Below are 15,091 nucleotides of genomic sequence, written 5' to 3' on the forward strand. Positions count from 1 at the left end.
AAATATACTGTAAAGTGCAAAAGTAATAAAGCAACACAATGTAAATACTGCCATATAGTGCGAAGTATACTGTAAAGTGCAAAAGTAATAAAGTGACCCAATGTAAATACCGCCATGAAGTGCATTATATACTGTAAAGTACAAATGTAGTAAAGTAACACAATGTAAATACCGCCATATAGTGCGAAATATACTGTAAAGTGCAAAAGTAATAAAGCAACACAATGTAAATACCGCCATATAGTGCGAAGTATACTGTAATGTGCAAATGTAATAAAGTAACACAATGTAAATACCGCCATACAGTGCACTATATACTGTAAAGTGCAACAGTAACAAAGTAACAAAATGTAAATACCGCCATACAGTGCATTGCATACGGTAAAGTGCAAAAGTAACAAACTAACACAAGGTAAATACCGCCATATAGTGCCAAGTATACTGTAAAGTGCAACAGTAACAAAGTAACAAAATGTAAATACCGCCATACAGTGCAAAGTATACTGTAATGTGCAAATGTAATAAAGTAACACAATGTAAATACCGCCATACAGTGCACTATATACTGTAAAGTGCAAAAGCAAGAAAGTAACGCAATGCAAATACCACTGAAAAGTGCAAAATAATTTGCTGTAATGTACAAAAGTAACAGAATTACACAATGTAAATACTCCCATACAGGGCACAATAATATACTGCATAGTGCAAAAGCAGCAGAGCAGAAATGTAAATACTTCTATATAGTGAAAAATAATATATTGTAACACGCAAAGTAGCAGAGCCAGACAATGTAAATATCGCTGTAAAGTGCAAAGTAATACACCGTAAGACACAAAAGTAGCAGAGCCAGTCACTCCGTGTAATACCGCAGTGCACAGTGTAAAATGTACTGTAATATGAAAAAGTTTACACAATGAAAATACTGCCATACGGTGTATAAATAGTACCAACGTAATATGCAGACAAAACAGCTCTGTATATACACTGTAATACCTATATATGGTCTACGTAATACAGCGATACAATTAATTGCGCTATACTACCAATTGTACCGTTCGTGACTCTCACAAGGGGTCCGGATTCCTGCGACACCCCTCTTGGAACTTTAAGGTGAGTAACGCAGAATACAGAAGTGTGAATACGATATACTGTAGGTTGTTACTACGAAGCATAAATATGACAAGCCATCTCCAAACTAATACATTGTCACGAGGCATTAGCTGTGTGAGCAGGACTCCTCCAGGGTGGATGGAAATGAGAACAATTCTATAAAGTGACAACAAGCCGAGATCGTGAAAACTGGGACAAAGATTTAATAAGTTGTCAGATTCCACCGACACAAACAAGTATTTCCCTATAGAGCGGGCGAACGAAGCTGCGGCACCGCTGCATACCGAAAACGGCGACAAGCGCCCCCTGATAAACATAGCAATATATTTAGAGAAACATTTCTGGGATAATTCAGAGTCTTCGTTTTTCACTTGCGAATTCAGAGGGGAAAACATCCCAAAAACAGCAGCGAGAGAGCGCGACCTGCCGGGTCTTAAAAACTGCGCAAACTGAATGTATAATGTGAACGGAACTTTTCGAGAGTGAAATCATCTGTAACAATGTAACAAACTTCCGTCAATCACCTGATGAGAACGTTGAGACTCCTCCCAGTGCGCCTGTGGTCATGTGATCTGACAACAGGCGGAGGATACGCTCTGACTCTGTTATTAATAATGTCGCCTCGTCAGTACTTGTTACTTTGCGTTGCGCCTCCTAGGGGCAGTGTCCTTCATCTCTCTAGATTCCCCTGTTGCTGATTCCCGCGTTTCGCTCTCATTTACGTAACCACTGGACGCCTTCACCTTCGTTAGGAATCTCTTAAGGGCGACGGCTTTTCTCCGCAGGTCACATTGATGAATCGCAGCCGTTCTCTGCAGAACTTTAATGACGTGCGTGTTTCTGGAGTCCTCGCCACGGTTCACGACCCGCGCCCACCGAAGAGCTGCCGTGTCCTCCACCCTTGTAAGGGACAGTTTCTTGACCCGTCCGGAGGCCATGATGAGTCTAGGGGTCTCCTTCCCTAAGGATCAGAGCGATGAGAGAAGAAAGCAGCGGAGGCGGCCTCTGTCTTATTTATAGGACCCTTTCGAGCGTCTCCGGGGAAAGAGGGAAGCGAGTTAATAATTTACCGTCTCCTTCTGCGTCGATGATCACTCCCTGCCCCCGCTGTGCGCTCCTTTGAGGTCTCCACTTCACAGGGAATGGCGACACATTCATTTCATTCTTCACTGTGCATCACAATGTTAAATAAAGCAGCAGCCATGGCGCCGGATCTGCGCAATTTCCTTTCTATGGCTGTAGTAGTGATCGCTGCAGGGTCTGCCCTATGTCAGGTGCACTCGAGAGGCAAACGTGGGACAGAGGGGTGTTCACGTGGCCTGTGTATGGTTGGACGACACCAGATACAGTGCAATTACTGCTGCGCCATTATAATGACTGAGCCGCAAAAGGAGCCAGCGTATCTCTGTATACCAATGGCGCTCTAGACCACGTAGACTATGGGACACGTCTAATAGATGGTATAAACTTACAGTAGTGTTATGACGCTGGAACGCCCCATGTGACCACAGAGACCCAATCACAGGCCACAGTTGTGAGGAGTATGACGTCACCCAGTAGGCCGGATGAGATCTTAGAGGGGGCGCCAAACACCATAAGGACGCCCTGCAGAAGGAAGAAAAGGTGAATATAACTGTGTATTGTGTTCCCCTAGGGCTCCCCTTGTTACATTCTAGGGTCTGAGAGACCTCAGAGTATTATAGTGGTTTATGGGACCTAACCAAAAATTTTTGGAAAATTCAGGTCAAATATGGTTTGATCCGAACCAGTTCACTCAGCTCGAGCTGTCAATGAATGAGAATATACAGTCCAGTCCCATTAATGTCACCACCTGTCGAAATCCCGAATAACCCCCTTTGGCAGAGGGGACCGCTGCGAGACCTGCAGTAAGAGAGGGGATGTTGTGATGATGTCACTGGGATGTTTGGCCATGCCGACTCGGGTGCCGTGGCCAGCTGCGCTAGGTTACGTGGCTGAGCATCCATGGCGTGAACATCCCGATCGAGGTGGTCCCACAGATTCTCGATTGGGTTCGAGTCCAGGAATTTGCTGGACAAGGGAGGAGGGTAAACTCATCCTGGTGCTCCTCGAACCACGCACGTACACTGCGCGCTTTATGACACGTGGCATTGTCCTGCTGGTAGATCCTATCATCCTGAGGGAAAACATTTTGCATGTAGGGGTGAACATGGTCTGCAAGGATGCATACTTGTGTTGATCCATCCTGCCTTCCACAATGATGAGTGCACTCAGATGGCTGATGACACGTGGCTTCTGAGATTGGTTATATAACGGTGACATCATAAGTAGGCGGTGGTCACATTAATATGACTGGACTGTGTAGTTCCGTAATCCATATATATATATACTGCAGATCACTCCATATAGCAGTAAGCTGTAGCCATACACAGTATACAATATGGGAGCCCGCCGCCGCAGCTTACTGTTACAGTATCCGTATCACTTATTTATATCATGATGTTCTAATGATTTTTCACTATTGGGACCATAAAACCATATTGTGGAGCCCATAGTTGTGTGGACAGGGGTGCGGATGGCGTCTCTAAGACAAGACTGCGCTGATATGTATTTTTTAGAATGTCTCAGTAGTGCAGCCTCAGGCTTTGGGCCTGGAACTTCAATCAGATCTGACAATGAAACGAAACTCTCGGACTCCATGTTTTATCTTTGCGGTTCACTTTTATTGTAAAAGTTCGTCTTGTGTATATTTTTCATGCCGTATAGAAATACTTGGCGCATCTATCAAAACATCAGATTACAAAAGAGGAAACGTAAAAATGTCAACGTACGAAACACGACGAGGTCGCTCTTCAAGCTGCCGGGGTCCGGGTCTTCTGAGAGGGCTGTGGCTGGCACTGTAAGCAGATCTCTGCAACAACCATTACTGTAAACCGTCTCCAGGTGAGGGGGGGGGGCACAGGTTTTTGGCTTCCTCTATACAAAGCTTTCCTCCATGTTGGAGCACAGGAGGAAGGAGTCCACGAGTCGCGGTTTGACCAGTTGTTGCAGATCAGAATCATCAATTCCTTCAGGAAAAGCGATCGCCAATCTGCGCAGCGCTGCCTGGAAAATCCAGAAGATGAGGGGTTAATGGAAGGTTTTCATACGGCGAATTTACAAGGTAGGAAAAAAGAATACGAGACACGGATTTCACATGAATTCCAATCTTGGAGGAAAAAGAAGAGTTTGGAGGAGACAGGGAGTTCTGGAGGGGGTCAAATGGGTTTGTAGTATATAGTCAGAGGGGTGCGGATGGGACAGAAGAGTTTGGGGAGACGGAGGAATCTAGAGAAGGACATAGTATTGTGTAGGGGGACAGAGGGATCTGGAGGGTGGGACAGGGGCTGTCAGTGTATTCCCTCTCCATTGTTATCAGCCACAATATGCTATGACTAGAAATTTACCAGACAGGCCACGAGGACGGCGTCACTGCTGAATCTCTCCTCCGGGTGGCGGCAAAGAGCAATGAGGCGCGGAATACCTACAAGGTGAAGAACGGGGTATACACGTCATCACGTCATTCATATAATCTATAGGTACCGCTACAGCACCCCTGTATACATCCATACAATTATCTATAGGTACCAGTAGAGCACCCCTGTATACATCCATATAATTATCTATTGGTACTGGTACAACACACCAGTATATTGCCATGTAATTATCTATAGGTACCAGTAGAGCGCACCAGTATACATCCATATAATCTATAGGTACCAGTACAACACACCAGTACTGCCATGTAATTATCTATAGGTGCCATTACAGCAGCCCAGTATATGTTCATATAATTATCTATATGTACCAGTAGTCTCATGTCACATGTTACTCAGCGCAGTGTAGCAGGGTGCAGTGCATTCTCGGAGTAGTGTATGTGTGTAGTACTACCGTACATATATATATATATATATATATATATATATATATACACATATATATAGCCATCCCATCCTCACTATGTTACAATCATGTACAGTAGTTGTGGACTTGTTCTGGTTCTGTGGACCTACAGTCATGTTTTATGGCCGATTGTGCGATGTCCGGATCCCGGCAGAGGCGTGCCAGTGTGACAGCTGATTTCTGTAGAACACGTTCACAGGCGGACACCTCGGCGGCGCTCCCTGTCAGGGTCTTCTCGGTCAGCATGCTGATAAGCGCCACCACCCCTGTGTGAGGAGAAGAGACAGAGCAGAGATCTGCGTCATTACTGGTGAGAGTTATAGATCTACACACTGACTGAACAGATGATCCAGCAGGGAAATGGGATTCCTGGCAAAGACCCATGGACCCCCTCCAACAATTACACCGAGGCCAAGTCATTATAAGGACATTACAAAGTGTGGCCCCTGCAATACACCCTGCCAAGGAGAGTCATCAGCAGAGAGTGACTATGATCTTCCATGTAATAGCAAATCCCAAAATACCTGAGATCCCCCACTGACCAGAGAAGCACGGGAAGAGGGACAACTCCTTGTTATCACAAATCACTCTTCAGCTTTACTGTACAGACTGAGTCAGGAGAGTCATGTCATTATTAGAGATGAGCGAGTAGCATTCGATTGAATACCTCGCCGCCATAGGTATGCGGGTTAGCGGCCAAACACCAAGGGGTTAAGTGCTGGAGAAACCCCTATAACCTTGTGTGAGGCGACTGATGTTCGTGTACCGCAGTGATTTACCGTTCTCCTGCAGGATCTCTTCTGCGCTCTGGTCCAGGATGGAGAGATTCGCTAAAATGGTCACAATCTAAAAAATAAAAAATATAATAAAATAAATATTACAAGAAAATATACAAAGGTATATTACACTGCGTCTGGTATTCACCTATATGGCACTGAGCTAATGAAATATCAGAGTGGGGGAGGGGCGCTGCTCTGCCTGTGTAGATATTGTCTTATAATCCTTGACCATATGTCATGTTATCAGATTCATAACCTGCGTCCTGGGTAAATAGGAATAACGAAAAAGCTAAAGATTTGGAATTTTTTATCATGTTATGACAATCAGGGATCCGGTTGCTGTTACACAATGATGGGTGGAGTTGTTATCAGCAGGGATTCGCATTATTGACAATGCAGATGCAGGACCCCCCCACCCCCATGCCAATCTGTATCGGCTTGTAGTATGCTACTCTGACTACATAACCTGAGCACCGTCTGTAGTCAGAGGGGGAGGAGCACTAGCCCAAGGCCCTGATCTACGATCCACATAAGGACCCCTTACCAGTGTCGGACGGTTCTTTGGACCCACCAGATGAAAGGATTCTGACAACTCCTGGGAAAGAGATTCTGATACCCTTCAGATATGGGCGTCTTCTGCTGGACCATTACTGTATCAGAGCCAAGACCACCAGACAATCCTCTGCTACCCTGGTGGGCGCATCCAAAAGTGTAGCTGAACAATCTTATCATAAAGAATCGCTACATAGGGGCCACATGGTGGCTCAGTGGTTAGCACTGCAACCTTGCAACGCTGGAGTCTTGGGCTCGAATCCCGCAAGGAGTTTGTATGCTCTCCCCGTGTTTGCGTGGGTTTCCTCCCATTCTACAAAAGACATACTGATAGAAAAGAACTGCTACATGTATCAGAGCAGAGAGGATGTATCCAGGCTGTGCAGCTCGCATTGTCTGCGCTGGTATACTGAAACAAACCCTCAGCTGGGAGGAATTTTATATCACAGCAAATGTTTCTCCTCCGATCGTAAGTAAGAATGTCTCACTGCACCCCTGTGTCACTTAAATAGCTTGTGCCATTGTGGACACTTATCCCTTATCCACAGTATCCATTATAGTCTACGGGGTCTGCGAGTTGGTATCTGCTTTTTAATGTGTTCGGTTCAGGGGGTCACCAAGCGGAATACCGAATGCAGATGTGACCCAGGCCTAAGTCCAGGCGTCTGTTCTTATATCTATTCAGATTGACGGCCAACTTCGACTCCTGTGAATGAAGCCTAGCCCCATAGTGGATGATTTCGGGATAATCTCAGTCATGCGGAATCACCCACTCAGGGCGACGTCACCCTCCACTCACCAAAAGCATAAAAAGGTGCAAAAAGTAAACTCCATAAACTGTGAGCACTTGTCCCTGATTTGGAAAGTAGCAGGAAGTGTCATTATGTCTGCGCCGCTGTCACTCATAAACAGCATTTAGTCAAATGTTAGGAAAAAAACGCGCCAAATCCCGCAAGGTCTCGTCCTAAGTAGATGCATCAGGCTCATTCATTAGCGCGGCGCGGCACTATATGGTTCTCTGATGACTGAAGGTTTTCATCAATATAATCATCAAATTTCAAATGCAAAAAAATATAAATGTGATTGCGAGGTTATCATAAATGTTTCAATTACATATTACTAATTATAGTGGAAGCGCCAAGTTACCTCCGAGAAATTGAGATTGAGCAGTGATTTCATTATCTTTTAGGAGTAAAACATACGGTTATCAGCATGAAAAACTTCTCCCCTGCGACTCCAAAGCCCAACTTTATCTCGTCATTTAGTCTTTTTACTCTCAGGCAACTTTTAGAAAGTAGCGAAAACATCAATAAACTGAAACGTGACCCCGAAAAGACAAAAACCCCACCGTATACCAACCATATGTATGATCGTATATGGACAAGGCCCAGGTTATACCAGTATATTACTATATACAGGAAGATGTATAACTTATAGTGGCTGTACATATAGAATTATATACAGGAGATACCCAGGTTATACCAGCTGTACATATATAATTATATACAGTATATACACAGGTTATACTGGCTGTACATATAGAATTATATACAGTATATGCCCAGGTTATACCAGCTGTACATATAGAATTATATACAGGAGATACCCAGGTTATACCAGCTGTACATATATAATTATATACAGTATATACACAGGTTATACTGGCTGTACATATAGAATTATATACAGTATATACCCAGGTTATACTGGCTGTACATATAGAATTATATACAGGAGATACCCAGGTTATACCGCCTGTACATATAGAATTATATACAGTATATACCCAGGTTATACCAGCTGTACATATATAATTATATACAGTATATACCCAGGTTATACCAGCTGTACATATATAATTATATACAGTATATACCCAGGTTATACCAGCTGTACATATATAATTATATACAGTATATACCCAGGTTATACCAGCTGTACATATATAATTATATACAGTATATACCCAGGTTATACCGGCTGTACATATAGAATTATATACAGTATATACCCAGGTTATACCAGCTGTACATATATATTATATACAGTATATACCCAGGTTATACCGGCTGTACATATATAATTATATACAGTATATAACCAGGTTATACCGGCTGTACATATATAATTATATACAGTATATAACCAGGTTATACTGGCTGTACATATATAATTATATACAGGAGATACCCAGGTTATACCAGCTGTACATATACAATTATATACAGTATATACCCAGGTTATACCGGCTGTACATATATAATTATATACAGTATATAACCAGGTTATACCGGCTGTACATATATAATTATATACAGGAGATACCCAGGTTATACCAGCTGTACATATATAATTATATACAGTATATACCCAGGTTATACCGGCTGTACATATATAATTATATACAGTATATACCCAGGTTATACCAGCTGTACATATATAATTATATACAGTATATACCCAGGTTATACCAGCTGTACATATATAATTATATACAGTATATACCCAGGTTATACCGGCTGTACATATAGAATTATATACAGTATATACCCAGGTTATACCAGCTGTACATATATATTATATACAGTATATACCCAGGTTATACCAGCTGTACATATATAATTATATACAGTATATAACCAGGTTATACCGGCTGTACATATATAATTATATACAGTATATAACCAGGTTATACTGGCTGTACATATATAATTATATACAGGAGATACCCAGGTTATACCAGCTGTACATATATAATTATATACAGTATATACCCAGGTTATACCGGCTGTACATATATAATTATATACAGTATATAACCAGGTTATACCGGCTGTACATATATAATTATATACAGGAGATACCCAGGTTATACCAGCTGTACATATATAATTATATACAGTATATACCCAGGTTATACCGGCTGTACATATATAATTATATACAGTATATACCCAGGTTATACCGGCTGTACATATATAATTATATACAGTATATACCCAGGTTATACCGGCTGTACATATATAATTATATACAGTATATACCCAGGTTATACCGGCTGTACATATAGAATTATATACAGTATATACCCAGGTTATACCGGCTGTACATATATAATTATATACAGTATATACCCAGGTTATACCAGCTGTACATATAGAATTATATACAGTATATACCCAGGTTATACCGGCTGTACATATAGAATTATATACAGTATATATCCAGGTTATACCAGCATGGCCCATATAATTTGTACAATAATAAGAGGGCAGACGTTTTTTTGGTGGGATAGGATTTACCTGATCTCGCGCATATGAAGAATTGACCCTTTGTTTATCTGAGCAGGCGCTGAGTAGAACCTTCACCGCGTTCATCTGGAGAAGCATTTCACAGGCGATGGTATCAAAAAACGTAATATTGGCCAGTGCAGCAGATGCTAGTAAACAGACCTCGCCATTGGAAGCTTCATCACACAACTCTATACAGAGAAGGACAGACAGTGATGTCAGCAACAGGGGGCGGGGCTGTGACAACCTCTCAGACATGATATACGGGCTGGTTGTCAGTAGTAATAGATGAATATCTGTACGGTAGTATAAGGTGTGTGATCTCATGTCTGATCATTATATTACTATTATATCAGTAATGGAGGGGGCGGGGCTGTGACAACCTCTCAGACATTTTACATCAGTTCCTCTCTGTCTTTCACTCACTGAGCAGAGCTGTGATAATTTCTTCCATGTTCTCCAGGAACGTGCTGAGATGTTGGGTGAACGTGAGATGAGGAGACGTTATTTGCGCTATCACGGCAGCCACTTCAGCTTTTGTAGCTTCGGTCTGAGTCTCGTCGGTGAGAATTTCTGTTAAGCACAAGATTCCATCGACCTTCAATAGAAAGGTAAAGTTACAAGTCACAGAGGGAGGAACAAAGGCGGGTTGTTAATGTTAAATGATCACATATCTATAGTATGAAGCAGGGCGGCTATCTGTCAAATTTTGTGGCTAAAACATATCTTTTTTTTTAAAACACACAGTACTGTTCTGGCATATAGATGTAAAGAGCAATATTACTGAGTCGCATAGTCATAGACAATCTTAAAGGGGTATTCCAATAACTCTTGTTCTGCAGCCTGCAGGGCTCTGTGCTCTCTTCACTTCCTGAATTTCTCAGCACATTGGTGGGCGGGGTTTCACTTGCTCTGCTATCTGCTATGTTTGCAATCAGTAATAAGGGATTGGTTGTAAATGCATTACCACAGTATGAAGCTGATGTGGACAGATCACAATAGATTAGAGGTGTCTTCCAATACCCGTCCACTACTAACTGCGACACATCTGACCCCGGTGGAGAGCTGAGTAAGACTGGAGTGTATGAAGCCCTGGTCTCAGTGAGTGTGGTACCTGCGGATACGTCATGTCTGTATATTAGATATTAGGTTTTATCCTCTAACCATCCGCTCCAGGACATTGTGTTATTATGTTATAATGTAATATAGAGGCAGGGAAGGGGAGGAGGGGGGAGGAGAAGACCCCGCTGAGGAGCCGCCGTCATTACAATGTGCTCCATGGTAAATTACTGGATTATCTGGGAATTTCATGGGGATTTGGTAGTTGTCTATGAGATCATAAATCTTTTTTTACTTAAGTGTTACCATGGAATATCCTTGTGCAGATAAAGACTCTGCCCTGTAATAGAAATAATGTAGCCGAAGAGTCAAAGTAGTAATATCTATCTATCTATCTATCTATCTATCTATCTATCTATCTATCTATCTCCTATCTATCTATCTATCTATCTATCTATCTATCTATCTATCTATCTCCTATCTATGTTTCTATTTATTATCTATTTATTATTTTATCTATCTAATATCTCTCATGCACTTATTATTGATACAATATCTATATATCTAGCTCTTATATCTATATCTTTTATATACCTAGTATTTATTGTCTATGTAATATCTCATTTCCATCTATATAATATCTTTCTAGCTAAATCTCTTATAACGTATAACTATGGTAATCTATTTCTTATATTATATATATATATATATATATATATATATATATATATATATATATATTATTTAGCTCTTATCTATCTCTTAGTCATCTAGAATTTATCAGCGGTTAATGTCTATATAATGTCTGGCTGTCTGTCTATATGGCATCTATTCCCTGTCTATTTTGAATATATACATAATATTTACCTCTTATCTATTAATAGATTGTAAGCTCTTGTGAGCAGGGCCCTCAGTCCCATTGTGTAAATTGACTATTTCTCTGTAATGTATCTATTTGTCTGTACTTTAGCCCTACAGATTGTACAACGCTGCGGAATATGTTGGCGCTATATAAATAAAATGTATTATTATTATCTAGAAGAAGAAATTCCAACACAGTACCGTAATAAAACATGTACAGGTAACAGGTCCTTGGTTAAAAAAAAAAGGGTAGCAGTCCAAATTGGTGGATTTTATATTAATGAATGTCGGTTTCCTTGGTGCGCATGGATTCCAATAAATTTGGTGTCAAAATGTCAAAAAATATCAGAATTCTTATAAATCTCTGTCACATGAAATGCTGGGACATCGTCATCTTGTTGACAACTGAGATTTAAAGAGTAGCTGTCACCTCTGCGGAGCGGTCTTCTCATGAAATAGTCACATCTTATAGCCCTGCACTGTACTATTCCTCTATTACTCCTCCTTGAAATTTAGGAATCATTTGCCAAGTGTCACCATTATCTCCATTGTCACAGTGATGATGAGGGGGGTACATGTGATACCGGCAGCGCTGGTTGGACAGTGTCAGTCTGTGTAGAGACTTGGCCCCCAGCTGATAACAAGCAGATTTATTCCTAAATTTCCAGTAGGAATAACAGAGGGACAGCACATGGATAAAATCCTCCAGAACTGTTATTTTACAGGTGATTCGTAAAGCAGACGTATCAGGAGCGCGGCGAGACCCCGACTTATGGGAATTATCTTTTTCTCATTTTTCCATATAAGGTCAAATATATTAGTTCTGAATATTCTTCGTGCGTGGAGAATCGGTCGGTTCTGGCACCATTTTTACTTAAATTGGATTATTTTCCGTTTCTCCCTAAATTGAATAAATTCACATTAATCAGCATCTAATTGATTCATTAGTTGCGGTTGTTTTGGTTTTAATTATGTCAGGATTAATTATCGTTTTCTCGCTGAGAGATTCTGAATCCATCTGACGGTTATTCCTTGAGGGATTAGAATTATCGGAGATAAGTTCACTCCTCAATTCCCCACTGTCCTCTAACGTCCAAAGTCATTTTCCATACGCAGAATATGGAAACCATGTTGGCTGTCGCCCCCTGGTGGTGCTGTGTATAAGTGCAGCTCAGCCTCCTATAAAATGGGGTCACATGCGGGGACAGAGGAGGATCAACAATCTATTGGTAGCGGGTTCATACTCTTGATCGCTCATGTTGAATACAATACTTTCCCCCCTGATTTATCAAATATGATGTAATATAATGGTGGGGTAATTCTAGTAGGGCATTAGGCTTGGGGCCATAATGGACATTATATTGTATCTTTCCTCCAGTTACATTGACACTTCACAAAATGTAAAATACCAATTATCAGGTCAATTTAAGTTTTGTAACACTGTATCTAATAGATCTAGGTCTTATGGCTCCTCAGGGGCGGGGCTAGTCCTATAGATGATCATAGGTTTACCTGATTTTGATTAATAAGAAGATTTACAATACAATATATTATAGAAGCAGCTGAGAATTATTCTTTTTTTTATATACTGAATTATTTCTAGATATGTTATAAAGATTTTTGCTGTTGTTGGTGTTTTTAATGCACAGATTATTGGAATGAATTCAGTTGTAACAAACCCTCAGCTGTGAGGACTCACTGTGTACAGGGTTACTGCTTCTTAATAAATATTCTCATACAGATATGATGGAAATGGTGAGAAATTAAAACATTATGTTTACTAGAAAATTGGAGAACCTTTCATTTGCTCAGAGATTGCGATACATATATACACTCATAAAAAATATATATCACACCCAAATAAAAATGTTGGATTGCTGAAAAACTCAACATGTAGTTCTGTCTCAGGCAGATATGTAAAGTATTACAGTTGTGGTGTTTCCCTAATTCAATGTATAAAGGCTCTCAGAGGCTACTTTTGGGTAGTGTACTCCTTGGAGATAGGTCGATGGCTGCTAGACATGCCTCTATTATGCACTCAAAGACAATTTGCCCAGTTGGCAGATTTTAAGATGGGGTGCATCATTGGACTGAGAGAAGCAGGATGGTCGTTTTGATGAGTGTGGCTAGGGGCGGGGCTGGTGAAGGTAGCAGGAGAGTGCCAATAAGCCAATGTGCCTTGCCTAGACTATAGTCTGTCCCTTGGTGAAAGAAATCTTGTCTGCGAGTCTAGCCTAGTGATTAATAAGAAACGAACTGTTATACCCCAAATCAACCACCCCAACCCCCCATTCAACTCCAACTCCCCCCCACACACACACTTTACTAGCTTTGGCAATGCCAAATATCTATTTGGACATGCTAATAAAGCTTGTTTGATTTGATTTGAGATGATCATCCCTTTCATGTCCATGTATCCGGCCACATTGCTGTATCCAGGGCTCGGGCTGCTGACCAGGCCCTAACACTTCACTATAGTTACTTATATCAAGGGAGTCTTATTTACAAAGTGGCGAATTACTGAGGTTCCTACATTATTGATGGAGGCGATAGACATGACACGGGCGGGCGAGTGGCTGATGAGCTGTCAGTCCCTGCTGTAAACATGACACGCAAAAATAACCCAGACATTAGAAGGCCACGCAGAGGATCGGACACCCGTCTTATTTAGCCTGGAGTGAGATGAACACAGGACAAGTCTGTGTGCGGAGAACATTCTGGAAAAATCTTATTATTGACACATAAATAATGGATTTGATTATTGGTCAAAGGTAAACAAATGAAAACTCTGCCTCCTGTCCGGGCTCTTGTGTTACTCTTTTTACAGTTTTTGGTTTGCTTGCATTTTTTTTTTCGTGATGGACACTAATGAGAAATAGACTGAAAAGCCAAAGAAACATAAATGGCATAAAAAAGGAGAAAGAAACTAAAAGCTACAGTAAAAATAAGCCTAACTCAGAGAAAATTTACGTTAATTCCCTCAGGCTACTTTTTAGGTATTGACAAGAATGGACTTTATTATGAGCCTTCACAGTTCCAGTCCCAACCGCGAAACGCAGACTGTGTAATGATTATAAAAACAACCGTAAATGAAAGAGTGACAGAAGTAGAGAATAAATGAAGCATAAAATATACAACACACGTGGTTTGTGAGTGGTCATTGACATGTCAGTAAATAACACCAGAATGAGCAACAAAATCAGAGCAGGGTACTGTAAAAACTTTGAAAGTGTCAACCCCCTGTACGTCCCCCTGTCTTCAATTTCCATGTCCAGAAAACAAATTTACAAATCATAGTTATCTTATTGGACTATACAATGCAATTAGTGTACTTATCATATAGCCCCGCCCCTGAGGAGCTTTCCAGCTTCATTATTTTCCTTGTTTTGGGATTCCCTTAATCAGCAGATATAATTCTCTGAATAATGTCCATCTACTTTCCTCATCTTACAGAACAGAAACATTAACAAGGTACAAAGGAGGAGTTCACTGCAGAAATCTGGTCAAGATGATAAATAT

General features: G+C 41.0%; 1 protein-coding gene across 1 annotated transcript in view; it reads right to left on the minus strand.

Annotated features, from left to right (window-relative positions):
- Window positions 1-3,868: 3,868 nt before the first annotated feature.
- The window catches only part of INSC (INSC spindle orientation adaptor protein), a 69,882-nt gene continuing 58,659 nt past the window's right edge, over window positions 3,869-15,091 (minus strand). The window contains exons 8-13 of the mRNA XM_075280984.1: window positions 10,079-10,250; window positions 9,665-9,843; window positions 5,811-5,877; window positions 5,142-5,297; window positions 4,536-4,612; window positions 3,869-4,194 (exon numbers count right to left, since the gene is read on the minus strand). Of these exons, the coding sequence (XP_075137085.1) occupies window positions 4,066-4,194; window positions 4,536-4,612; window positions 5,142-5,297; window positions 5,811-5,877; window positions 9,665-9,843; window positions 10,079-10,250 (780 nt within the window). The 3' untranslated portion in view covers window positions 3,869-4,065. The remainder of the gene's footprint in view (window positions 4,195-4,535; window positions 4,613-5,141; window positions 5,298-5,810; window positions 5,878-9,664; window positions 9,844-10,078; window positions 10,251-15,091) is intronic.

The sequence above is a fragment of the Leptodactylus fuscus genome, chromosome 7, assembly GCF_031893055.1.
Source record: "Leptodactylus fuscus isolate aLepFus1 chromosome 7, aLepFus1.hap2, whole genome shotgun sequence".
Taxonomy (NCBI): domain Eukaryota; kingdom Metazoa; phylum Chordata; class Amphibia; order Anura; family Leptodactylidae; genus Leptodactylus; species Leptodactylus fuscus.